Genomic DNA, 26,203 nt, shown 5'->3' on the forward strand with positions numbered 1-26,203 from the left:
GGCCAAACCATACCTTCAGCCCCTTCCTGCAGGCAGCACTGTCCCATCATGAAAACACCATTGCTCCCTAGAGACCCCCTGCCCTGCAGCATCCTTTATCTCCCCCTCCCAACTCCGCAGCCAGAGCACTTTGAGCTACTGGTCACAGCTCCTGCTGCAGCCCACTTGGCAGAGAGCCCTAACACATCCCCAGGGCCCCATCCCTCTGCCCCCTTCATCTCCCAGTGCATCCCTCCCTGCTCACCTGCTGATGCCCTCCTCCTCCTCCTATTCACAGCTCAGCATTTGCAAACTACTCCTCTGGTTTTGTTCTCTCCAGTTTTGTTCTCTCCAGTCCCAAGCTTCCTATTTAATTTGGCACCCTGAGCATCCCTATTTCATCTGGCACCCGGCTCCCCCATCCCGCGGAGCCGTGGTGCCTGGCTGACAGGAGGAAGACTTCATTCCCACCCATGTGCACTGCACCGAAAATGGTTTCCTGCCCTAGGAGAGAGGAGTGAATGGAAGATCATCTGTGCTTGTCAAGGAATAGTAAACTTAATTATTAGCCGAGCGTGTTTACAGGGGAATGTGTGGGAAGGGAAACAACAGACTTAATTAGAAATCAATGAAGTTCTGCCTTTTAATTGAAGGCACTTTAAGCGGGGTGGGGCTTGTGAGAGCTAAGAGCCCTCATTCTGCACTCTGCCTGCTGGAGTACAGCAACCTGGGGTCAGAGGGATGCATCTGTCCCTGCTTTTTTGGGGTCTGCTGTCAGTAAGTCCTGTCCTGGCAGAAGCGGCTGGAGCAAGGCTGCCTGATGGGGTACTGCAGGCATCTCCATGTCCAGAGCAGCTCTGCTGCCTCCTGCCCAGGGTCTCCTGCAGTTCAGGCTGCTGTGCTGCTTTGGATCTGTGCTCCCAGCGTGGCAGGCCCTGCACAAATCTCAGAAGATTTCTCTTCCTCACCTGGCACAGAGCAGCCCGTTATTTTACGTTGACTAGCTGCAAAGCAAACAACTCAGAGGTCACAACCTTATTTCACAGCTAAACTGATCTTATCCTCACAAGCGGGTGGCAGCTGCAGCTCCATCTCCGGCCACTTGAGTTTGCCTTGCCTGGTTCGGGGATGATGCGACCCCTCTCTAAAGGAGGTGAGGGGAGGGCAGAATGGCATCCTGCAAATGCTGGGGACAGCCACTTGCTGTGTCGCCCTCGGTGTGGTTTGCAGAGGACGTTGCAGGGAAGCAGCACAGCATGTCCCTGTGCCTGAGCCCACACCTCGGGGACAGCGGTCCCCTCCTGCCACCCACACGCTACAGGGCCGTGTGTGCTCAAGCACAAAACAAACTTCAGAGGAGTTCCCTGTGCGGGATAATAGCAGCGCCTGGGCTGGTAATTGAAAATTATTTATTCATGACCAGATAAGAGTCAGTCACATTTTCTGCCAAATTTACCCATAATGTTTATGCCCCATTTTCAAGCTCTGTAAATTTTATGCTGAAGCCGATGCACTGTGGCACTAAAGCAGATAAGAGATGTTTTATTCTGGCAGTGCTTGCTTCTCATTAACTTAAGGAGCACGGTAATGTCCTGAACAGCCATTTACTGCAGCTTTGCTGAGTGGTTCCCGTCCCTCCCCTTTGATGCCCTGTGCCCAAGAGCAGCCGGGCACCTCTGCTCAGCTTGAGAGCTGTGCTCTGCGCCCGGCCCCGCTCACAAGCTCCAGATGGCATCGCTGCCAGCGAGAGGACTGGAGCGGGACGTGGCTGCCAGGCCCCTCTTCCTCAGAGCCCTTGAGCACCAGCCTCTTTGCACCCCTGCCTGGGGACATGAAGTGCCAGGGGAGATCACACCCCAGGGATGGCTGCTTGGTGCTCTGGGCTGGGACAGAACAAGCCATGGCGCTGCTCTGGGAGACCTCGCTCTGCCGGGCTCTTGGGGATAGCCCAGGGTAGGAGAAATCCTGCTTTAATACCTCTCTTGTGCAACACACCCTGGCTGGGACACGCCACGCTTGCAGCTTCAGGAAAACTAATCTACAATGTGTGTTTCTGAACTGCCACCAAATGATTCTGAAACTGATTGTAAAGCTTTGAAGGCAGCTAAATTGCACAATCCAGCCATTTCTATCCTTTATGTGCCTCTCGCTTTGTGAAAACATGAAAAAGGGAGGATGATTTGGACCATCAAGCCAGCTGAAATTGCAGACCATAAAAGCTGATGCTCTTTAAAGATTTTTTTCCCCCTGCAGCTCAGGAGCCCTTTAAAGCAGTGTCACCCCTACAGGGCTGCAAAGCTGCTGCTGGTCCCAGTCGGCTTATCTACACACAGCACTGCCAAGGGGGACTTGGGGAGCTCGCTTGGGAAGGTGGCAAAGCCTGCTCTGTGCTGGGCATCTCGCCATGAGGCCCTGCTGCCCACCCCAGGCTCTGCAGCTGGCGAGACAGTCCTGTGCCTGTGCCAAAGCCCCTGGGCAAGGGGACTTTCAAGCAAGATCACCTGTGGGTATCGCTGTGACACCATGTGACTGCCTGGAGCAGTGCTGTCCCACAGCAGTGTGAACATCAACAGGCGGCAATGCTGCAGGGACCCAAGGGGCTGCATTAGATGAGGTGTGAAGGCTCTGGAGTGGAGTAAACTGTAAAACAGTGACTCATGCTGAAAGCTGGGAGCAATGGGCAGTGACCAGGATCTTCTTTGGTCCCAAAAAGGTGCGCTCCTGAGTGAGCTCTAGCCATCACCAAAGGGGCATGAGGAAAAGCAGAACAGGAAGGTGGCTGAAAGCCATCCTGCCTTGGAAGATGCTGGAGAAGCCGACAAAAAACCCTGAAAAAATAATCTCCTGCAAGTCCACATCCCAGCTCCCCACCAGGGCCTTCCTGTGAGTGGGTGCCCTGAGGCACCTACAGGATCCAGCAAACACATCCAAGGAAGCCCTTGCTGTGCAGGGCTGTTCGACTCAGGAGTGGCCGGGCTTCCCCACTGCCTCCCCTGGCAACCTGCCTCTCCTGCAGTCCCTGAGAAAACTGCCCATTTCTCATTAGTGCTGGGGATGTGCCAAAGAACCAGCAGGGCATGGGCAGGCGGTGTTGGGGAGTGAATGCTGGGGTCTGGGTCCACTTGGGTCAGCCTAGAGCCCCTGGGCAGCACGCCTGGTCAGGCAGGCTGCCTGTAGCTTCTGTGAGGGCTCTGGTCACCCCCTGCCTATGACAGGGATTCACAGTGCCCATCCCATCACCAAAAGCCTGACCACACGCACCGTGTTTGGGACAGAAACCAATATTGCAGGAGGTAATTGCAGGATGACATGACAGGGAGCGTGCTGGGGGGAGATAACACATGGCTCAGCAGCGCAGGTGTCTCAGGCAAAGACAAATGCCTGTGGGGTCAAAGGAAATCCATTATCTTTGAGAAACAAGCACCTTGGAGTGCCTTCCCACAACTAAGCAGCCCAGAAGTTAAGTGAGTCAGGACTCCGGGCATGGATTTACTTGGCAACCTAAAAGGGCTTTCCCTTGTACTTCAAATATACGCTCTACCGCTGAAATGTGAAGGCACAAAAAAGTCCCCATACAACCCCCAGCTGCAGAGAGCAGTTGATCAGCAGCTTCTGATCTTGCTTAGCCCACATGCCAAGCCCTGAGCCGCAGGACGGGTCAGGTTAATTCACCTCCCTGTTTGGGCTGGGGTGGGTGACGGCAGCCATCGGGCAGATCAGGCAGGGCTGCGCAGCAGGAAGCACAGTGCAAAGCTGGGGTTGGATCTCTAGAGGCAGCTCATCTCCAAGAACACTATTTTTCCCCACAGGCGGTAGGGCATTTGTAGAGCCGGGGAAGCCCATGAACAAAGCCTATTTTTGTACATGCAGGAAAAGCAGATCTGGTTTGCCACGGTGATCGGTTGTTCCAGCTGCTTCCTCCCAGCCAGCGTGGGCTAGGACACCCCTGCGAGCATTTCGGTGCTAAAGCTTTGAAACAGAGGGAGAGCATGCGGGCAAAAGTTTTAACTAAACCCAAACTTGACAGTTTCTGCTTCTCAAGAACGAGCTTATTGGGCTAAAAATAACCAGTGCTTCACAGCTTGAGCGCACAGACCCTTCTCCTGCTGTTGGCATGGCAACACTAAAATATTCTGCAAGTACAAATGCTCACCACTAAAATTTTACTTTTAGGAACAAACTGAATCACGAGAGGCAGAAGCTGCCTCCTGCTTGGGTTGGCTTTGCCCGAAGGGTGCATCTGGGCATGGGAGCACTTCGGTCACAGCTTACGAACTCCTGCTTCAGGGGCTGACTAAGAACCTCTGTCATGAGACACCATAAGCATCATCTGCAGCAAGGGCTCCTGCTCCTTCCTCTCCACCTCACGCCTTCCCCATGGTTTGCAGGCAGCTTTGCATTTATTACATCAGAATATCTAATCTTGGCAGTATGAGCCAACCGTTTATACATGTTGTCATTGGACAAGGCACAAATTAGTCTTGTTATTGCAATGAGACCCTGTCAGCCATTCCCCTGCATTGCCAGAGACGCCAGAGCCCTGTCAGGCTGCAGGATGCTGCTGATACCACCTACCCATTGCAGCTTCTCAGCTTCCGGGACACAGCCCCCAGGCTTTCAGGGACTGTCAACACTCCCCATCTCAGAGCTTTCCTTTCTTCCTTTGGTGCGAGTGATGTGGGCAGGGAAAGGATGGGTGTGCATGCAGACACGCAGACAAGAACAGTGGTTAACAAGCAGCACAGTGACAGGAGGTTTTGCCACCCTTTTGCCCCACAGGGATATGCTTACAAGGCACTTGTTGCTGGGGTGCCCGCAGCAGTGAGCCTGCCTCTCCTTGGATGCCCTTATGCTGTAAAGTGTTCCCATCCCTCTCTCGTGCCCCCCCCACCAGCTCCAGAAAAGAGAGGAAGCACACAGTGTACCCTGGACTTCTCCTCCAGCCTGGTCATCATGACTATAGTTGCTGTTCTCTGTTCCCACACCATCCTCCAGAAGTCGCTGAGGGTTTCTGGCAGAGGTCCCTGTGTGGCGATGTAGGCGTTCTGCTTCCGATACCCATCAATGTAATTGGCATTGATGTAATCACTGCCTGGGACCCCTGCGGAGAAAGAGGGTGAAGCGTTACTTCAGGGGCAGCCCACGACCCTGTGTCTATCGCTCTGCTGGGCCCTGCAGGCAGGGGAAGAGGCTGGCATGTTCACAAGGCTCTTGACAAGTCCCCTTTACAGGGTGATGCCAGAATCTCTCCCAGGGATCCTGCAAAGGACAGGGATGGTGCCTGAACAAAGAAGAACCCTTTGTAACTCCCACATTAATGCAACAAGCAGGCAGCATCAAGGCAGAGAGACAGCTGCCACCCGCACACAAAGGGAAATTCACAGGCAGGAATATTAAGGAGTTCGTTTGGCCCCAAGCAACCGCTTGAAATAATTGTCTTAAATTCACCAGCTATTTGTTATGGTCCTGCAGCACCTTTTAAAAATGAGGCTGCTTCATTAGCTTGCCTCTGTTAGCTGGGGATATCATGCAGGGATGTCCTCCAATCCCTTCTGCAGGGACAAGTACCCCAGAGGAGCCAGAGACCTTCCTCCCACCACCACTGAAACCCTTCTCAGTGTGAGACCCCCCTCTGCTGCCTGCTGGCAGAGGCTGCTCCAGCTCCCACTCTGTCTCCACCACTTTAAGGAAAGGACTTTCTTGTAAAGGCCTTTAAAATGCAAACACACAGTTACTAAAATAAATGCAGTAAAGCAGAGGCCTGGGGCTGTTTCCAGCCCTGCTCAGCATGGGCTGCCCGGGCTGCAGGGAGGGAAAGCAGCAGGAATCTCCTTGTCTCCCAAGGAGAGCGCATCTGCATTTCATTAGAGGAAGGAAATAAAGCTGGGGGTCTTCCCCTCACCCTTTTGTCCTGGGGAATTTTCTACAGGTCCCAGCAGTCTCCAGCAGAAACAAAGTGCTGGTGGCTCTTGGGGAGCAGCAGCAGCTGGAGAGCAGCGCCTGGCTCCCTTGGCATGGGCAGTGGGGACCTGGCAGGGTGCTTCGGGAACGGTTCCCAGGAAGACATAGACACTACTTACAGCAACTGAGTCAGGCTGGAAAACAGGGATTCCCCCACGTGCTCACCCCACAGCTGTCTAACAGGGTTTGCCCATGATCAGGCATGCCAGGCCTTCGCATAGCTGCTGCTGCTTAACAAGCCTTGCTGTGAGGGACTGTTTGGACCCCCTCCTCCTCCCAAAGAGGACGAGTGGTGCATTAGCATTAGAAAAGACTCTTCCATCCCAAGAAAAAGGATGCTAGTGACTGCAGGGCCACCCGTAGGCAAAGCCAGGCCCCAGTCTCTTCCCCAACCAGGGGTGCATTGAATTAGCTGCACCTTCCTCATCCCCCATGAGTGGGCTCAGTTCTGGTGTACAGAGCTGGGTGCTGATTTATAAACCAGTGGGAACGGGTGAGCCTGGGCTTCGGTACCTGGGCTCTAGCTCCTCTGTGTGCAAGGGGACTGCAAAGCAGGCACTAAAAGCATGTATTAGCCCAGACTCCAGAGATGTGGGGCTGGTTCTTGGAGCCATGGGGGTCAGTGCTATGAACAGCAGGGCCCGATGCATCTCCCATGGAGGGACGTGTGGAGCCCGATATCCCAGGGGAAGGGGCACCCCTCATCCTGTGCAGCTCTGGGCGCTTACTTGGGAGCAAACACTGACAAGTCCCAGAGGAAGATACCGGCCCTGCAGTCGTGTTGGGACAGAGGGTGGTAGGGCTAACAGTGCCATGTCCCACCATGTGCTGAGGAAGGCAGCTGAAGTCACAGCGGGGCCAGCAGTGAGAAGGGAGGCTGCTGGGACAGGCATCTCTGCTGGCACCAGCAGTAGCAAGAAGCAACCACACGGGGCACACTGCTCTGAGGACATTGGGAAAGCAGGGGCAGCTCTGCAGAGCCCTTCCTCTCTTCTTGCCAGCCAGAACACACATTTGCTCATGCTGATGCTGGGTATGTTTCTTGGTGTTTGCCCTTGCTCGACTGAAAACAGGGAAAAAGATGGTCCCCTGCTACAGCCAGGTTCAGCCGTTTGCTGGAGTCACTCTTACCATCGATGGAGGTCAGGATGACACGTGAGTGGTCATAGGCGATGACGTTTGCATAGCGGTTTTTTGGTTTATTCACTTCCAGGTTGGAGTTCTCCCAGGTGAACTGCTGCCCCGGATCAATGGACTGTGGAAAGAAAGAGAGGGAGGGAGTCAGGAGTGGTTACAGCACAGCGGGACACTGCAGCACACGTGCGTTTCAGTCAGGAAATCTGCATCTCCCTGCACACCTCTCCCCAGGCCAGATGCAACTTCCGTGGGCGCCCCCAGCAGCAGTGTCAAGCCAGACCACACCGAAACCCAGTCTCCAGTGGGACCTGCCTCCTGTGACCTGCAGGCAAAGCAGCCCCTTGCTAGGGCAGCCTGCTGCAGATGAGCCTTCACCTCCACTCTCGCTGTGGGCTCATCCTTTCCTCTGGAGCTACCCATCAGCAGAAATTTGGTCTTATGCCAGGACTCCACAGAGACCTGACCGCGCAGTTCTTGACCTAGCGGTTTTATTAGCTGTTGAACTGCAGTCTCTTGAAATATAGCAAGCCCTGGGTGTCTTGTGTCCCAGGAGCTTTGGGTATTAGTGTCCTGCAAGACAGCCTATGAGCTTTTGCCAGGGAATAGTCATGAAAATTGATAGGTTACTATCCACTGCTCCAGCTACTTATGCAATGTAAACATCTCTCGTTTGAGTTAATAGAGTGACAAGGAACTATAAACCTGGAGAAGAGACGTGGTTATAAATCTTGGCCAAAGGCCTGTACGCTATGCAACTGCTTGAAAAGCACGCATCCCAATCCCACCTGCGTCCTGGCCTCGCACACCCAATGCTTCTCCCATGAGCCATGTGCTAGTGCACCTAGTGCATGGATCCTCCATGGCCACGCAGCCTTTCCTGTTGTCTTTGTCCATGCACGAAACAAGGTGAAAAAGGACCATCCCCAAAGCCCCCCTCTGAGATGGGATGGCCTCTTTGTCTAAGAGATACGTGAGGCACCCAGATAAGACAGCTGCCTCATGCAGGGACTTGCTCTGCACATGCAGCCCTGGGCAAGCCCGGGGCAGGCAGCTACAGCAGAAATCAGTCGTCCCATGAATCCCCTCCCCCCGAAATTACCAACACAGTCAAAGCCTTCTTAAAATCATGCTCCAGCTCAGGGTCCCTGAAGCTTTGCTGGCCCACAGGCAAAAATATTGAGCAAAACAGGCCAGGGGAAGCACCGCACGTTATTCTCTCTGCAGGCATCCGTGTTCATCGCTTGGCAGAGAGCCATGTCAGAAGGTTTCTCAGGCAGCAAAACGCCCATGAGTCTGTCAGCTCTGCATCAGCTGTGAGCAAAAGGCTGAGCCGGGAAGCACAGCTCCCTGGCTGGGCTGACCTGGATGGCCCTCATAGTCCCTCTGCTCAGCCCCATCAACCACTGTCTGTGAGCAAGGTGACACCCATCACTGTCCCCTACTCTCCTGCACTGTTGAGCAGGCACTTCCCAAGCAGCTGGCAGTGGGTGTAGGTACCCAGCTTGGGTACAGAGCACAGGCGCTGCCTTGCATCGCTGCACCGGCCCCGAGGGCTCTGTTGCATGCACAGGGCATGGGCCAGTGCTGTGCCAGGAGGCAGTCGCCCATCCCCACGTGTGGCCCACGCCACCAGCCCTCCCTGCAGCAGCAGGCTGCCCGCAGGCAGAGGGGCCAGCGCTGACGAAAACGCGCAGGAGGATGTGACATCACAGCGATGCTAATAAGTAGTTTGGGAAACGTAGGATGTAAATAGACATTTCCTACAGAAAACCTGTAATTTTCTATTATCAGCATAATAAGCAGGCAGCAGCAGCGCTCAGAGGCGCTGCAGCAGGGATGGTGGGAGTGGAGACCGCAAGCACCACTTCTGGCTGGAAACCCACTGGCCTGGCTGCCACAGCCCCTGCACACTCCTCTGCCCAGGCACAGAGACGTCCCAGCGCAGCTCACGGCTCTCTGGGGCACTTCATTTCGCTCAGGCACCTGTATTTTGTTTTCAGGATAGGCTGCTCACTGCATCAGCTCTTTGGATGCTCTCCTCCCTCAGCTGTGTGGCAGGGATGACTGCTGCCCACCTAATGGTGGGGCTGAACTGGAGAAGAACAATATAAATGATCAAAGGCGTGAAAAAGTAAGAGGAACAAAATGTGTAAGGACTTTTCTGTTTGGAGTAGAGACGAATGAAACCAGTCTAGTCAATTCGGAGCACACTGAAGGAGAAGCACAAACAGACAAACTAAGGAGGAAAATTCACCAATGCCTGTTAAAGACATAAATAACACTTCTTTTTCAAAAAGGTGGCCTTAGTCTGCACAGACAGCCCATGCAGAGAGCTGGCTAGCTGGTGGTGGAGCCGAGACCGGCCCTGAAGGTATGAGTGAGCATTTTGTTGCCGCTGAGGAGCAACACAAGAAAGCACCAACCCTGCTTGCACTCTGTGGACACTTGCTTGGCATCGGGCACAGGTGGGTGCTGGAGCGAGTCCTCCCTTCACAGCAGAGGCAGGGAGAGCTCAGTGCAGTTGTTCGCGCTCAATCTATGCTGCAAATCACTGCCAAAAGGCTGCAGGGCTGCCCAAGCTGTGGGGTGCAGTGTGCTTTGCACAGCAAGTCTGCGTCCTGCCACAGCGGTGGAAAGGGTTATTTCCTGGGGGAGACAAGGCTGCCAAGAGCCCCCAGAACTGAGGAGGAGCACCAAGGTGTTGCCATTAGGGTTAATTGCTTTGATATGCAATGAGGATGTGCAGAAATGGTCTAATCATCATCAGCCTCTTAAGAGGGCAAACAGGTGAGAAAGTCAGAAGTAATACAGCACCTGAGTGCAAAGAGGCTCTAATTAAATACTCCTGCAAATTAGTGACTCATTTAGAAGTAAAATGATTTAATTTAAACTCTGGTGATGAATTAATGTACACCTGTTCCCCCCTTTAAGGCAAACAAATGAGTAAATAAATGGGAGGATGATGGGCTGCTCGGAGAGCAATTGAAGCCCTTACATGGAGTGGTGGTTAGCAAGTCTTGTCCCATCTCTGTACGATGCTCTGCCGCCCCTGAGTATGGCAGCACTGCCTTGTCTCCCCACCTTGCTCCACAGCTGCCTGGGCACTGGGAGTCTGCTCTTGCTCCTTTCTGGAGCTCACAGGAATCACTGCTTCATCCCAAAACTTGATCAGAGTAACACTTTCAACTCATTCTTCCTAGAAAGCAGAAGGGCTGGGAAATTGGAAGGAAATGAGCCAGGAACAAACTTAAAAGCACCACGACTTTTAGTTTTGCTTTGCTTTAAAGTGACAGGGGAGACGTAAGACACAAGTGCAAATTAAGAAAAAGCCCAATTAGCAGAACTCCTCCTTCCCAGCACGGAAGTGCAGGGAGCAATCTCTCCAAAGCAGCTCAGGGATCCCTGCTGCTACTGCCATCAACATTAAAAACAGAGCCAGATCATTGAAACAGGATTGGAAAAAGGCTCTTTCCTCGACAGACTCGAGAGCACTTTACAAATGCCTTGAAAACATCTCTGGGTGCCAGTTTGTCTCTCAGACACGGTCCACCTTCGGTTTGCTGCTCCCCTTCCTCAGTGCAGCTCCAAAATCCCTCTGTATGCAGAGTCCCTGCAGCTGCCTCCGCTGCTGGCAGGCATGGGCAGCCCGGGCAGGCAGACCTCTGGGGCAGCACAGCAGCTCGGCTGGCCCTGGCTGCGGCAGCCAAGGAGCTGGGCAGCCAGGGCCCCGTGCTGCTCAGCAGCCCAGGCGGCTGCACAAGGGCATGGGGAGGGGAAGGTGCTCGGGCTGTGAGTGCTTCCTGGCCTTCTGTGAAGTCAACCACATTAGCACAGGCATTGACCACTGTCAATCTGCGTTGCGTCTCAAATGAGGACATAACGCGCTCCTGAATCAATCGCTGGCAGTGCTTCAGCCTTATTTTTCTTATTACTGGAACGTGAGTGCTGCGTGCCTGCCAGTCAGCTTCCTGATTAGCCCATTAAACCCACAACATGCAGCTCCCCGGGTGCTATCTGGACCCTGGGTCCAGCACCTCCTGGGCTCACCAGCCCCAGGTACCCAAGCACCTCTCCCTCTGCCTAAGCTGCCTTGCCAGGGCTGCAGGCATGGCAGATGCAACGTCCTTGGTGGCTTTAAGGGAAATGCAAGCGAACACGGGGTTTGGGCAGGCCAGCAGTCTTTCTCTCCATACAAAACCATGGGGAAGGGGCTGCAGCCTCCCCACTGCGCTGGGAAGCAGGAGTACAGTCAAATCTCATGCACAACCTAAAGATCATCAAGGACTAACGTGCTGGGCAGTGGCATGCTGCCTGGCTCTCATCACCTCCAACCTGCTCTGCTCCCAGGGGCTGTCCATTGGAGGGACATGCCGAAGGGACTGGGCACGAGGGGCAATGGCCACAAGTTGCAGTTTGGATGTAAGGAAAAAATTTTCCCCTGGGAAGATGGTGCATGATCTAGCCCAGAAATGGCAGAAGCCACAAAGGAGCAGGAACCAGCCCTGGTTGGAGCCAATCTGTCCTGTGTTTGCTAATAGCAACAAAGGGGACAGCAGCACTCGGCTTGCTGGATCCCACAGTGAAAGTGCGAGATGCGGTGTGTGCCTCCACACTTGTTTGTACCAGTGCGGGTACTCCCCATCCAAGGGCAGGATCCTGCCCCACGTCCGCAGGCTGCAGCATGGGAAGGTGGCCCACAGGAGGAGCTCCAACACAGCTGCAGTGCCCACCACAGCCCGCAGATAAATAATTAAGGGGCTCAGCCTCCCTTCTACTTATTTAATTCCATTAATCCCACACTGTAAATTCACTGTAGCTCTCACTGTACACTAAAAATGAAATACTCTTCTGGTGCGGCCGGGGACCAGGAGCTGCTGCCAGACCCTTGCACTCTGCTCCCCCCAGCTCTGCTGCATGCGCGGGAGAGCATGGTGGGGCTGTGCTATGCACCACGCCAGAGCAGCCGGCAGCAGAGTTAAATGTGCCTGCAGCTACCTCAGCTCCCAGCACCTGCAGTTCAACCTCTCCTGTCGCACCAGGGGTACCAGCAGGTCCAGCTGGAATTGCTCCCTGCCTGTCGGGAGCGAGGGCTAACTCGCAGCTCAGAGACTGCTATCGCTGCAGCCAGCGCACAGCTCTCTCCGTGCTGGCTTTGTTGCACAGGCTACTCGGCCATGTGGGCTGGCAAACTGGTGTGAGCAATATTATTTGTTCTCTGACCTGCGGGAATGGAGGTCAGACGGCTCCGAGAAATCTCTGCCACCCTCCCTGCTCCCTTCCCAGGTATGCGGGGATGTGCTGACAGGTCTTGTTTTGTGTCACCTGCATCTAGGTTACCCTGCTATCGCTTGCACAACCAAGGCAAGCACCAGACTGATGGCTCTGGGCAGCTGGCCTCAGTGGTTAAAAATGTTGTTAAATATTTGCTCTCTGCCTGGGGTGCCACCGCTGCTGGAACGTGAGCAATCTATAAACAGCCCTGCACCCCACGGAGATGTTAGGCTGCTCTGCAAAAACACTTAAAATGCAACAATTCCAAAGCAAAACCAAACAGCAAATGGGCCTTGGGGCTTCATCTGTGATGCCTTCGTCCCTTGGCTCTCCCTGCTCAGCTGTGCTATGCCCAGTCCGGCAGCACTATCATGCCATAGGGAAACAGGGTCGGGGCCTCCATCTTTCAAAGTGCTGGGTCACCACTCAGCTCTGCGTAGGTCTGGGGCTCACACAGTCCCAGGGTGTGTGCTGGGACTGTATCCTCACTTAATGACTGCAATTGCACAGAATTTGGTGAGCTATGGTTCCCTGCCTCTCCCCATACCGGGAAGCACAAGCTCCTGCAGGGGCTGCACAGCCTGCTCCCCTCCCACCTCCGCTATTTCCGCATCCACTCTGCAGATTGCCTTACTCAGCAGCGCGTCCCCTGCCCATCCTGCCCTCCAGCCCTCCCACCACAGGCCCCAAAAAGAGCTATTGCCATGCCAAACCTCTGCACACAGGGACCAGAATGAGAGCAGACCCACCACCACCGCAATCCGGCACAGGCAGCTGCCGTTCTCTGCAAACTCAGTCCAGGATTTTTCTCACTGGCATCTCAAATGTGAAATGACTGTACCGATCCCCACATGCCAGCAAGGGGCAACCACTTCTGCTTTGGGGTCTATCCTAGTATCAAACACCGTATGAGCCTGTCATGTTCAGTAATTTCTGGCTGATGAAGAGTCAAATGCAGCAGAATCCAGGGGAAAAAAAATTTACATGCAACAATCAGCTACTTAATAGCTGCTTCAACATGAAAAGTACAACTGATTGGTGCTCTCAACCAGCCATGATATTCTAAAGAAAGAGAAATGAGAAGAGAGAGGCTCATGAAAACAGCTAAGAGAATTTACTTAATGCTCATTTTTTCTGAAACAGTTCCCACAGCTCAGTATTACGTTGCAGGCTCCAACCGGTGCAGGCCTAGTGCGAGGATGGGAGTGCACAGGCACTGGATCCTGCTGAATCCCCACCGCGCAGCAGAGGCACAGTCTGCCTGTAGCACAGTGGACAGCCCTGCTTAACATTTCAGCTGGACTTGCAACAAAAAGCCCAAGGCAGACAGATGTGACTGCATACCTTGGCACCACTGGCAGGACATACATAAACACACAGGTAACTGCAAGGGAAGCACATTATTTCTCTACACATCTCCCAAGTTGTGATGTAATGCTGTAGCTGGTGAAAGCTCAGCTTCTCTCTGGTCTAAACAGCAGTATGCAGAGGGGTGGCAAAGCCCTCCACTTGGCGTCCTGAAGAAAAAGGAGCTCTGCGCCTTCCTCAGATACATGCAGCACACCCTTTGAACTAGCTGGAATGCATCCCTTACCTTCTCAGCACAGAGATCTGCTTTCCCTTTCCTGGCATATATAATCCTACCTCGTGGGCAAATGTTCTGATCTCATCTCATAAATCAGTGTAGGTATGCTGCAGGAACGGGAGGCCACAGGCACAGGCAGATAACAATTCAAACAGGAGTGATAACACATGCAAAGGACACTTCCCAAATTTATTCTTTCTTTAATACTAGTGGGGGGTTTATTTACAAGTCCCCTGCAGCTCAAGAGGGTCCTGCATGTAAGCACAGGAAAACATATATCCTGCCATTGCTGCTCTCACGGCTGCAGGGGAACTTTCCCCGACTTTACAAGTTTTCAACCTAATCATCCAGCCTGGAGAGTGGTGAGAAAGGCAAGGCAGTCCTTGTGCAGGTCAGCCCCTTCCCCTTCACGTGTGCATCCCCTCGGCAAGTTGTCCTCAGGGGAGGATGGGAATGGAGGGGGTCAGGCTGGGAGAGGTGCAGTGCAGGATGGGGGAGTTCACCAAACGCCCAGCACCTGCCTGTGTGTGTTAGCAAAGGTAGCTTCGGTGGCGGGTGCGGACAGTACCTATCTGGGGGCTCCACCAGAGATACGGAGGAGGGCAGGAGTGTGATTCAGCAGTGCTGGGGGAGTTTGCAGCTCAGGATTGCAGGGCACAGGCAGAGAGCTCCATGCAGGGAGGGGAGACGGGACTGCTCCAGGGCAGTGGGACATCAGCAGAGTTTCTGGTGGCAGAGATGCTGAATGGCCCAGGCTAATGCCAGCACAGCAGTGTGCCAGGGAAGAGTAGGTCGGGAAAGCAGGAATGAAAATCCGAATGCGTGTTTGTCAGCAGCGGAGGATGGCACAGAAAGCAAAGCTTTGAATGCAGATGGAAGCGAAGGGGCACGGGATGCTGTGGACTGAAATACCTCAGCCAACCTGCACGGAGGGCAGCCCTCGCGGAGCAAAACAACAAAGTAAACAGCGACAGCCCAGGTGGGTAGACACAAGCTCCCATTCACTCCTAAGACTGTAACCATGGTGGGAGCATGGCGGGCTGCTGCACGTTCAGCTGCAAGGCCTCTTCCCTGCACAAGCCATGCTTCAACTGCTCAAGGCGAGTTCCCACCGCTCTGGGGCTGGCAGGGAGAGCTGGCAGGCTCCCAGGCCTGGCTCGGGGCCCACGCAGGCGATGCCGGTGCGGGGGAGGCACAGCTCAGCTTTCAAGCCCTCTCCGCTGAGGGACCTGGCCAGCCTTGCTCTGCACCCGCCGCCCAGCATGCTCTCACGCTCACCTCGTACTCCTGGGAGAACTTCAGCCCGTCATTGGCTTTCAGCCTGTCGATGTTGTCGGCGAGGTCCGTCACGGGGATGGGGGGGTGGTCACGCATGCCTGCAAGCGAGACAAGGAGGGAGAAGGGAGAGGAAAATGGTTACGGCTCTACACGGCTGAGGAAGGCTCAACAATAGCATGTGCGTAGCAAACGCGAACGGTGGGTGCAAGGTGGACACGTGTGACTGTGTGAAGCGCTGGGCGGGATGGATGGGAAGACGGCGAGATCACATGGCATGCTGCACGCACTCTCAGAGCACACGGTTTGGTAAAACAGAAAAGAAAGGTGATGTGCAGAATGTGCATGACCGGGTGAGCATGCTCGGACAGTACAGCCACCGGGCACACAGAGCAGGCCACGCAGCGGGCAGGGGCTCGGGCAAGCCCCCGGCAGGAACAGCCAAGGAGACGCTGTCAGTGCGCTTCCTGGGCTCCCGCACAGGCTGAAGTTGAACACACTGATTCTCTGGCGCTCTCACCGCCAAGGGCTGAGGCTGATCCTCTTGCTTACCCCTAACAATGGCATTAGCCAAGAAGAAACTCGCCCAGACCTGCACCAGGGGAAACCTCTGTGGTATATGTGCACAGCTTTTTTGGGTACATAGATGCTGCCCCAGCCCCTGGGGAGCCAGAGAAAGACTGGAAGGGCCCCACAGAGGAACGGCTGCTCCCCTGGTCAGAGATTGCACAACTTTCCTGGAGCTGAGGAGCAGCTCTGCCCGCAGCTGTGTAACTCAGTGCTTTTCAGTGGTGCTCCGGAGGCAGAGCCAGCTTCAGGGCCCAAAATCCAGGTGCACAGGGCTGGCTTCTGTAAGGCACCATGTGCAGTGACATGCCCTACAGCAGCTTCTGGGAGACTGCTGCGAGCTGGGATGCAGCTCAAGCCATGGCAGAAGTCTTGCCCTGTCTAAAGCAGGGATGCACAGTATGGCTCATCCTGGGCACTGCCCAAGCCCTGCTCAGGGGAGAGGCCCAGAGGAGGGGATCCCACAGGTCCCCTCGCACAGCTACCCATCACACAGGGGACGGGTACTGTAGGGGTGCACATGTGGGATTGGGAGGAGCACTACTGGGGCCCTGGGATTCAGGGCTCAACCATCGCAACCTCTTTCCCTGAAGCTGAGATGGTGAATTGGCAGGAACGTGGCTGTGAAACATCTCATCCAAAGCCTAGCTCATCCAAATCCCAAGGCTCGTGACTCCATCGGCTGCTCTATGGGTTTCCCAGAAACCCCACGTGGGTAATAATGATTATTAATAGGCTGAAGCTGTTGATTCACACCCAGGGAGACAGGCTGGAGCATGGCCAGGAGCTTCTCAATCACTCAGGAGTCTGAACACTGCCACAGATGGCAGTGATGGGCCGCTGAGGTGATGGAGCAGTCCCCAGGCTGGGTACGTGCATTTTACACAGTGGTGACAAATCACTAGGTGATAACATGGTAGAAGTGTTACACTGCAACCACTGCACAGCAGGGCTCCTCACACCTCTGCCAAAAGCATCTGACATCGCTGCATATAGGCAAGACCCGATCCAACACACACTCATCCTTCTATCACTTGACAGCACAGAGCTATCCACGGATGGCCTGAGAGCACATGGACAGACAGAGAAGGAAAGATCCCTCTTCTACCTTGTGCTGAGGTCCTCCTGCAAATGGTTCTGTTTGCCACTTCACCCATCAGGATTCCTGAGGTGGCTGAGCAGGCCCACAAAGACGATGCTCTGATTTCTGCACAATTTGCTCATTGGTGCCAGAGCCAGATCTCCAGAGGCTGTAGCTCAGGAGCAGCTTTTGCAGTGCAGAGCTGTTACTGATGAGCAACTGAATGAGGAGAACAGTGTGGGACCAAGGCAGAAGTGTGGGGCTGGAAGAAGAAAGAGGCTGGAACATAGCCACAGTATGTGCGTATCCCAACACGGTTATGTATGAAGTACAGCAGAGCCATGGACCACAGCAGAGCTGCAGACACTCATCTCTGCTGAGAAATACAAGGGGGTCTCTCCAAACTTCAGTTTTGTTGCTGTAACACTCCTTTGGCCAGCAAAGGAGCTGCAAGAGCAGATGGGGAGAAAGAGGTGGTTGGTATCCCATTATGGTGAACCTAGAACAACTGCCACTGACAGTGTAGGGCAAGACAGAGGAGATTTGTACACACTACTAGGACTTCTACCTGCTCTTCCAATGACTGGCAAGAGGACAGCGAGCTCTCCACCAGGCTAGAAGGGGTCAGAGGTCTCACAATGCCTGCAGGGCCGCAGACTGCAAAGCCCTTGGCTCTGCTCCTGGGGGAAGCATCTATCCTACGTACTTCTCCCATTCCTGCATGCACATGCAGATGCCTTGTAGATCAAGCAGCAGGGAGGACACGCTTTTACGGTTGTTTGAGAGTGAACTTGAAGCTCACAAGACAAGAGATAAAGGGGCAGTTACACCAGTAGTCCTGATACTTCTCCATCCAACCTGCTAGAGCAGTAAGTCCCTCTGCTCTGTGCCTGGGACTCTGGTGCCAACACAGCCAAGCAGACCAACTGCACGGCAGTTCAGAGATCAGCATCCCTTGGCATCTGTTCTGCCTAACTCTATGGCACAGGCAACCCAGCCTAGGGAAGCAAGTTTGCCTGAGGTAGGAGGAGAGTGTGTTCAACCACTGGGCTGCAGAGCACCCTTCAATTTGTCCATCAGGGGTTTTTAGCTGGCCACCCCCTCCAGAATGGCCAAGGTTATCTGTCCCCATGCAGGGCCAGCTGCAGGCCTGGTGCCACAGCAGAGCCTGGCATGCCACTGCGAGGGGGCAGGAGGCATTGGAGCAGGAGAAGAGCTGCCGCAGGAGCAGCTGGCAGCCCAGCACCCGGGGCCTTCCCTTCCGCACTGTGCTGTGGTGAGCTGCTGTAGTGCCGTGCAAACAGTACTGGAGCTTGGCCCCACACACCATGTCAGAAACTGAAATCACTGCCGTTCTACAGTCTGCTGTGAGTGAGGGTGACCTTCATGACATTGAAACAAAAATTACAGAGATGAGAGAGAAAGGGAAAGAAAAAGCAAAAGGTGTCAAAAGATAAATACAGGAGTTAAAACTAACTTGAGATATTCAGGCAACTGGGGACACTGGCACCTGCAATGAAAAGAAACGGGGCAAGAACAGAAATCCCATTAGCCTTTAGTCATCATCGCAGAGGTTCAGAAATGGAAAGACAAAGAGATGAAGATGCAAAGGAAAGCACCATCTGCCACAGCACCGGGAGCCTCCCTCCTGCACAGGACCAGCTGCCTGGCCCCGGGAGCTGCTCTGCAGCTGGCCTTTACACACTGGGCTTTTGGCTCTGGCCAGCACCATCCTGACACTGGCAAACACGTGGAGCTGGAGGTACTTGCAGGGGAGTGAGCGCACAGGTCTTCATCTGACACCAAGAGCTACACTTCTCACTGCACACCACTGTTCATGGTCCCGTGCCCAAGGGGAGCCAGCAAGGGCAGGTGGATGGCAGGTACAGGGGACACCCGTGCTGCTTGGTGGCCAGGAGGACTGCACTCAGCCCCAGCAATCTCTGCTCAGTGCCCCTGAGCCTCCAGCTCACTTGCAGCTCATCAGCAGCGCAACTCAGCCTCGTTTCATGGTGCATTGGGACACTGCCCGGTCCCGCATCCTCTCAGCGACTTGGCACAGTGGTACATTAGTACAGGGAGGCCCACAGTGGGGGAAATAACCCTTGTCTGAAGTAAAAACCACAAAAATGAGAAAGCTTAATATTTAATAACAGTAGCCCAGTTAATTATGCATTAAACAAGTTTTCCCTGCTCAGCACACTCCAGCAGGGAGACCAGCTACCGAAGCGTGCAGGGCTGGTGGCCAGCACCTCTTGTCAATGCATCCACGCAGCACTGCCTCGACCTCAGGCGGGTGACAGGGACAACAGCATGGGCCCACTGGGCTTGGTGGTTTTCATGCCTCCCCATTAATGAGGACAAGCTCGTCAGGAGCTGGAACAGTCACTTCTAGCTGCATGACACCCGCTTCCGCCCCGCAGAGCCTCACAAGTGATGCGGGGGGGGAGAAGGGGAGGAGGACACAGTGCTGTCACTTGGTGGGGGAGCGTTGGCTAGCAGCATCCCAGGGCACTGCTGCTGTCTCGAGTGACCTGGGCACTTTGGGTTGTTTTTGTCTCTCCAGAGAGCTCTGCAAACTTACTGAATGAGCCAGTGTCTTTGGCTTATCCTTAGGCACAGGCGGGAAAAGAAAATTTCCCGGACCCCTCTTCTCTCTGATGGCAGCTCTTGACCCTTCCTACAGCTCTAGCAAGGGATGCCCTTGTTGCAAACACTCCGATCTCACTGGAGATGGGAGTAGGTGTAAGCCTGACCTGTCACACTCCTCCGTGCAATGTATAAACCATAAGCATACAGCAAAGATGGCTCTTGTGTCCCTGGGCAGTGGAGACATGTCACAGAGACCTGTGCCCATGCACAGGTGTCCTGGAGCAGCCCTGTTCAACACCTTGCTCCTCCTCAAAAAGCTGCAGCTGTTGCTGACGCTGTGTGACCCCCTCCCCTAGTGCTGCTCCCAGTGATCTGCCTGTTGAGATGTTCTTCCTCCAGCGCAGGTGCCTCCCTTGCTCCCCACAGCATTTTCCTCCCATGCTGCAATACCATGCTGGTCTGTGTTGTGGTCAATTAACGTGCCAGGTCTGCTGGCAACTGCCAGGCTGTCGCTGCACTCTACCTGTGAGATCTGCCATCGGTCCTGCCTGGGAGACGCACTAACTACAGATCTCCGACAGCTGCTCTGGCACAGAGGGAGATGTGCTGGTGAAGCCCACCCCAGGTCTGAGCCAGACCGCTGTGAGCGGCAACAGGAAAGGCTCCTCTTACCCTCCCTCCCAGACACAGCAGGTTTACATCAGGAAACAGTCCCTTCAAAACTATCCTGTTAGATGAAAGCTCTTAGATGAATGAGCAGCAGGAGGAAAAGGAAAGTAGGTTACAGACCAGGAGGAGCTGCAAGTTAGAAGAGAGCTGTATGTGCCTCATTTATTGCTGAACTGCTCCCTCCATCACAAAAGCCCAAGCGCTCCCCTACTTCATCTAGGACTTGGGACTCTCCAAAAGGCTCTGAATGAGCCAGGGCGAGCCTGTCTCTGATCGCTACAATGACAGATACTGTGCTTTCGGTGCCATCAGAGACATACAGACATAAAGCAGCAGCACGAGACCTTTCTGCAGCATGAAGTACAGTTGCCTCCGCGGGCTGGCAAACTAGCTACACCCCGAGGCACCACAGGCCAGTGTAGGCATGACGAGATGCTCTGCAGTGCACAGTTACATGCAGAAAGCAACGACTTTTACTGAACTATCATACTCTGCACTGAGACCACCGTGACCAGCAGCGCCCTTCACTGGGCCACAGCACTGGCTGGGGAGCAATGTAGGCTGCAGGTAGCTCTTCACCCTTAGCTGAGCCAGAGCAGGAGAGTCAGAACACCAAAGATCCCAGGATGAAGCTGCTGGGACACCCTCAGGAGTACAAGGGCTCTCTGTACCTCCTGATTCTCCCAGATGCAGCCCCTGTGGCCAGCACTGCACCAGCGGCGCTCAGTGCTGAATCCCAGCCTGGACCAAGCCAGCACAGCACCCAGGAGCAACGCAGGTGCGGGCACTGGTGAGCTCTCCCAATTCTGCGCAGAGGCTCCTCCTGGCTCGGGACAACTGCAGTGAGCTTCATATAAGGTCTGACACACACCACACACTCGGCTGTCCCTGTCCAGGTTCCCCAGGCTTGTGTGTCTGCAGTGACAGGGCCAGGGAGAAGGATTTGCAGATCAGAGAACGGACACCTGGATATCCTCGGTCTAAGCCCCCTCTGTGCCACTGTGACTGAGAAGGTGCAGAGCTGCTGGGGGGGAGGACTGCAACTCTTCCTCTGGCATGGGGACCTGGTGAAGGGGAACCAGAGGAGGTGGGACGCAAGGGGGTTAGCTGCTCCCTACCTGGAGTCTGGTAGTTGAGCCGCCTCATCTCGACCGGGTCAGAGGAGTGGGCCAAGAGCGAGTCCTTCAGGCCGATGGAGTGCTCATCCTTGGAAGAGGGGGAGTGTGCCCTTTTCCTATGGACAGAGAGGACAGAGACAAGCAGATGAGCTCTGGCAGAGACTGGCATGAACCACCCTGGGAAGGAGTCTGCGTCCCAGATACCCAGCTCCATCCCAGGCTCCCTGGGGCTCTGGGCAAGTCACATCCTCTTCCATCCCTCCAATTTCCCATCTATGAAACAGGAAGGATCATATGTAAGCAATGGCAGAGGTTTGATTAGTGAGGCACTTTGACATGTGATATTCTGCGTAATATTTATTAGAGAAAAAGCAGATAGATGCAAGAAGTTGTTTCCTCTTACTCTCTCTAGGAACTATTTCCTGTAGTGGAAGGATATAATAAATTTTTTTTTCAAGTATTAGAAATATTTAAATATAGAATGCTGTAATATAATAGTGTAAAGGCTCTTCAGGGTGTGTTTTATTGGGCCATTAATACATGTCTTGAATGGTTGAAGGCACCCAAGGCGTGTATTAATGGAACAATAAAATACGCTGTTGTCTCTTCATGCTATATTTATGCCTAGAGCAATGTCACCACCTCAGGCTCTTGCTATAGAATTCACAGGCAAAGCAGGGACAGATCCAATCAAAAACTGGACAAGTGAATATTAAGGAACATCTAATACTGCAAGAAGGGTTTCTAGCGATACTGTAAGTCCCAGTTCTTGCTCTATATTACAATATAGTGGATATGCCCATGCAGTAGAGAGGGCTGTTGGGCAGGAGCCGGACAGCAGTACTCTCTTCTGAGTCTGTGCTGACCCTGGCGCTTTGCCAACATGCTGAGCATGCAGCAATACGCAGAGACTTTGTCTTTTGGCTACAGCCCCAAAATGGATTTTGTCTGATGGTGAACCCCTCTGCTGACCTGACGTTTTCTGGAAGAGAGGGAGCTGCATCACTGCTAGTCTGAATGAATGCTAGCACATTTACCATCCTGCAAATCGCAACAGTCAGTCTCTGCTTTCTACCCCCTTGTGAGTCATTTTGAAGCACCCTGAAGGGTTGCCAGGTTCTGCACAGAGGCAGCTGCATCTCTGGATGGTGGTGACCCCGAGCCACACATGATCAGAAACGCTCTGCACAGGCACAGGGCGCTCTCAGTTCTACAGGGAGCTGTGCATGCTGGGCTGGCACTAGTGAGAAGCAATTAGGGAAAATTTAGTGCATAAATCACGAGTGAAACCTGTGTTCCCGCTGTGGCCCAGACTGTGAGCAAGCTCCATCTGCAGCCTGTGGCTGCATCAAACACTGGAGTTGTTCAATGGGGAGGACCAGCTTGTGAGTCTTACACTACTCTGAGTCATCTCCACATCTCAGAAGCCTTCTAGCTGCCTGGACCGAGACAAAAGAGCTGAAGGACTGAGAGCATTGCTAGAAAGAAAAATACATGGCAAACAAATAAAGCAGTGTTTCTCCTATCAGGAGCACAGCAGGATACGCCATGTGCTACTGTGTGCCAGTCCCCGAGTCCATGAGCAAAGTGGCCCAGCTTTTCTGGGGAATGGGCATAGCACATAATTAATGTTTGTCTCTCTCATTAGCCTAGTCAGGACAACTGCTAAACAAACCTCCAGATCCCAAGCTACCCACTGCTACTCAGCTTCAATTCATTCCCATTGTAGATTTGACCCTGTGAATACGCTGCACAGATACCTTTGGGAGAAAATGCCTCCAAAGAGAAGCTGGACAGCAAAAAACTGTAGGATAACACAGTATCACTCTGTGCATGTGGGTGGTGCTGGAAGGGGATATGCTGCTGCTGCATGGGCTAGGACACAGCAGGGACATGAATGTCAGGTCTGAGCACAGTGGGCTGGTGCTGCTTCCTGGTGCTCCACCCACACCAGACTCTGGGACAGAGCAAAGCTGAGCCAAGCTGGGCATAGTGTCTATGGGGCCCAGGTACAGAATCCCCCTGGAGCCATTCCCTTTCCTTAAAGACCAGCAAACACTTTGTTTCTTACAATTGCCTGGTATTCCCTCAAAGCTTCATCATTACAGACTGCAAGAATGCACCTGCATTTTTGATGGAACAGCTCTCAGTCTGAAGTGACTGAGAAAACAAAGAAACACCTATAACTGCTGGTGGTGTTTTTTTTTTTATTTTTAATTTTATTGCAAAAACAATCTGGGAAGTCTATGTTGGAACTGTCTCCCTAAGACCTGTGAGAGGCTGACAATTGCTGGGAGGCTGATACCTTTGAGAAAACAAAGTCTTTGTAAACCCCCAGGGCTGGCATGCCCCACACTCCCAGAAACAAAGATGCCCCTTACTAGCTTCAGGCTTGATTTTTAAGAAGGGAAATAAGACTTGAAATTTTAGCAAAACAAGACAATAAAACAGATTCCTACCTTTCTTGTTTACTAGATCCAGGGAAGAGCAGAAACAGAAGAAAGGAGATGATCACTGACACAGAAAGGCACTGACTGCACATGCACAGCAGAGCTCCATTTAATCAGACAACAAAGCCAGCTCCCTTCCCCGAGCTAGATACATATGTAAATAGAGAGTCCAGGAGGAGCAGAACCTCGGAGCTGAGCTGATAGAGAATGACCTACTGTAATTGAACAGGCTACATTAACACATGCAAATGCAACCTGTGGCTCCTCGGGAGGACTAACAATCATCTCACACTACAGTTACAGCTCTAGCAGGACTGCTCTGCTACGCAAAAGCAGGTGGTTGCTTCAGCAGGGAGCACAGAGTGTGGATGGTCCTGAACTGGGAGCCAGGACTGAGAGGCCTCAGGAAGAGAGCTCCTACTCTGATTTCAGCCTGTCACATCCATGCCCTGTTCTCACCACTAAGACCATGTTCCTCAGTCAAAATTCACAGTAGTGGGGGCACCTGCCAGAGATCAAGCAGGCAATTTCCACAGAAAACCAGTACTAGAGAAGTCCCCAAGGCTGCAAATCCAAGCTGAGAGACCACAGAGCAGTCAGACTGGCTTTAGGGACAAAGCTGCTCTCCTCTGTCCCACTGCTCACACGTTTCCAGAATCCACAGCAGCTCTGTGTCCTGGGGCTGACAGTAATTACCTTCTGCATACCCAGCCCTTCTGCTCTCTTTATAAAGCAGCCTAGCAGCCTTCTGCTGTGCCAGGTAGAGACCTTCCTCCTCCCCATGACCACCAAGGACTGCCTATCAGAGCACCCCATTTCTGAAGGCTACAAGGAGGGTCTTGAAGGTGCCACCACCTGTAGTGCTTGTGCCATAACTGCTATGTCCTGGACTGGATCTCACCTTTTAAAGAGGAGTATAGCAATGACAATGATGATGATTAGTATCACGGCCAGGACGGGTCCCATCACCCACAGCATCTCTGGTTCATCCTGCTGCTTTGCTGAAGCCACTTCCATCACGATCTCATCTGAGTAGGGGCTGGCTGCATATCTCTTCTGAACAGCACCGGCAGGAGAGGAAGAGAAAAGCAAACATCCATTATGCTAAAGCAACAGCTACATCCCTGAAATGCAGAGGTCTCCCCTTGCCTCTGGCTAGCAGGGAATGGTCGTGCTTCTCAAAGCCCAGCAGCGAACCACAAGATCCGCCCTCCCCTGGCATCAGCGGAGGTCACGTTGTGGAAACAGTCTCTTCCTGGTGTGAAACATTCCCAGTGCCAGGAACTTCCTGGCTAGCAGACCTGGCCTCGAGGTGCCAAACTGGAGCAGCCCAGCTAAGAGCCACTTGCCAGCCCTAGATTCTCTTGGAGCCAAATCACAAGCTTTTGAATCCCAACCAATTGCACAGTCGGGCTGGCTGATGATTCCTAAGTGGTTTATAATACCTGCTGCGCTGGTATCAACACATCTCTCCAGGACAGGGCTATATTAGGAAAACCCCTGCTGGGCTAGGCGGTTTTCTTAAAAGAACGAAATGACAGGAACATTTTCTACCTAATGTCTCAGCTCTGACAAACAGACCGTGGAAAGGGGCTCCTGCTCACAGGTTCCTTTCCAGAGACTTCTGCAATCTGGCAGCCCAGTGATTTATAACCTGAAGGGACAGCTTTCTAGCCCCACCAGCAAGACAGGATTAGCAGAGACCCAAACCTGCATTTTCCTGCAGAAAAATGACACTGCACCTGGCTTTTTCTACTGCTGTTGCTAAGGCTTATGGAGCTGTGTTGTCCCTTCACAGCTCAGCCTCGCTGGGTCAGAAGGGTTAAATGCTGCAAAAAAGAAATCCTTTCCCCCTATTAAGAGAGGGCCAGAGCTGTATCAGTTTAGTGCCTGTGGCTTTTGAGCAGCACCTGCTGCCCTGCATTAGGGAGCCAGAAATGCTCTGCTCCTGCCATAGAAAGTTTCAGTCACTGAAGAGGTGCCTGTGGATCTATAAATCGCCTGCTTTAAGGTCGAAGTTTAAACATGCACTTCATGTCTGCGTGCATGTGAGGGGAAGAAAGGGAAAAATCAAGCGTGCTGGTGTCACACAAATGCACATCTTGATCTCCTCTCACAGGTGCCCTTGATCCCAGCCAGCCTGGTTTCAAACATGCATGGAGTACAGAAAATGCTCTTATCTGTGACATCCTTATGGCAGCACACACAGGTGCAGCATCCTAGCTGCTCTCCTCAGATTTATCGGCGGTCAGAGATGCCGCTGGCTGGAGGGGGAGTGTGGGGGGTGGTTGCTGCTTTGTCCGTGAAACCTTTCAGCCCTACAAGACTCTGTTTCAATGATCCTGAAATAGCTGCTGGCTCCCGGTTCAGCTCTGTTCCTAGAGAAAGTTTGCAACCCATTGGCCTGTTCCTACGCCCCCTTGTTCAGTTCAAACAACAGGGCAGGGAGTCAGCAACAGCTCTGTCTGAGCGTGGCAGAGACAAGAAGATGCTACATCGGTGGTGAGAAGATGGGGCA

General features: G+C 53.4%; 1 protein-coding gene across 16 annotated transcripts in view; it reads right to left on the reverse strand.

Annotated features, from left to right (window-relative positions):
- The window catches only part of PTPRF (protein tyrosine phosphatase receptor type F), a 396,981-nt gene that overhangs the window by 12,310 nt on the left and 358,468 nt on the right, over window positions 1-26,203 (reverse strand). For 11 of the 16 annotated variants that reach the window (XM_076340381.1, XM_076340396.1, XM_076340387.1 and 8 more), the window contains 6 exons: window positions 24,587-24,741; window positions 21,236-21,351; window positions 18,334-18,366; window positions 15,212-15,309; window positions 7,072-7,195; window positions 4,905-5,080 (listed from right to left, as the gene is read on the reverse strand). In XM_076340381.1, the coding sequence (XP_076196496.1) occupies window positions 4,905-5,080; window positions 7,072-7,195; window positions 15,212-15,309; window positions 18,334-18,366; window positions 21,236-21,351; window positions 24,587-24,741 (702 nt within the window). The remainder of the gene's footprint in view (window positions 1-4,904; window positions 5,081-7,071; window positions 7,196-15,211; window positions 15,310-18,333; window positions 18,367-21,235; window positions 21,352-24,586; window positions 24,742-26,203) is intronic. The other 5 variants (XM_076340397.1, XM_076340391.1, XM_076340389.1 and 2 more) reach the window with 1 other exon arrangement.

Source organism: Aptenodytes patagonicus, chromosome 5, assembly GCF_965638725.1.
Source record: "Aptenodytes patagonicus chromosome 5, bAptPat1.pri.cur, whole genome shotgun sequence".
Taxonomy (NCBI): domain Eukaryota; kingdom Metazoa; phylum Chordata; class Aves; order Sphenisciformes; family Spheniscidae; genus Aptenodytes; species Aptenodytes patagonicus.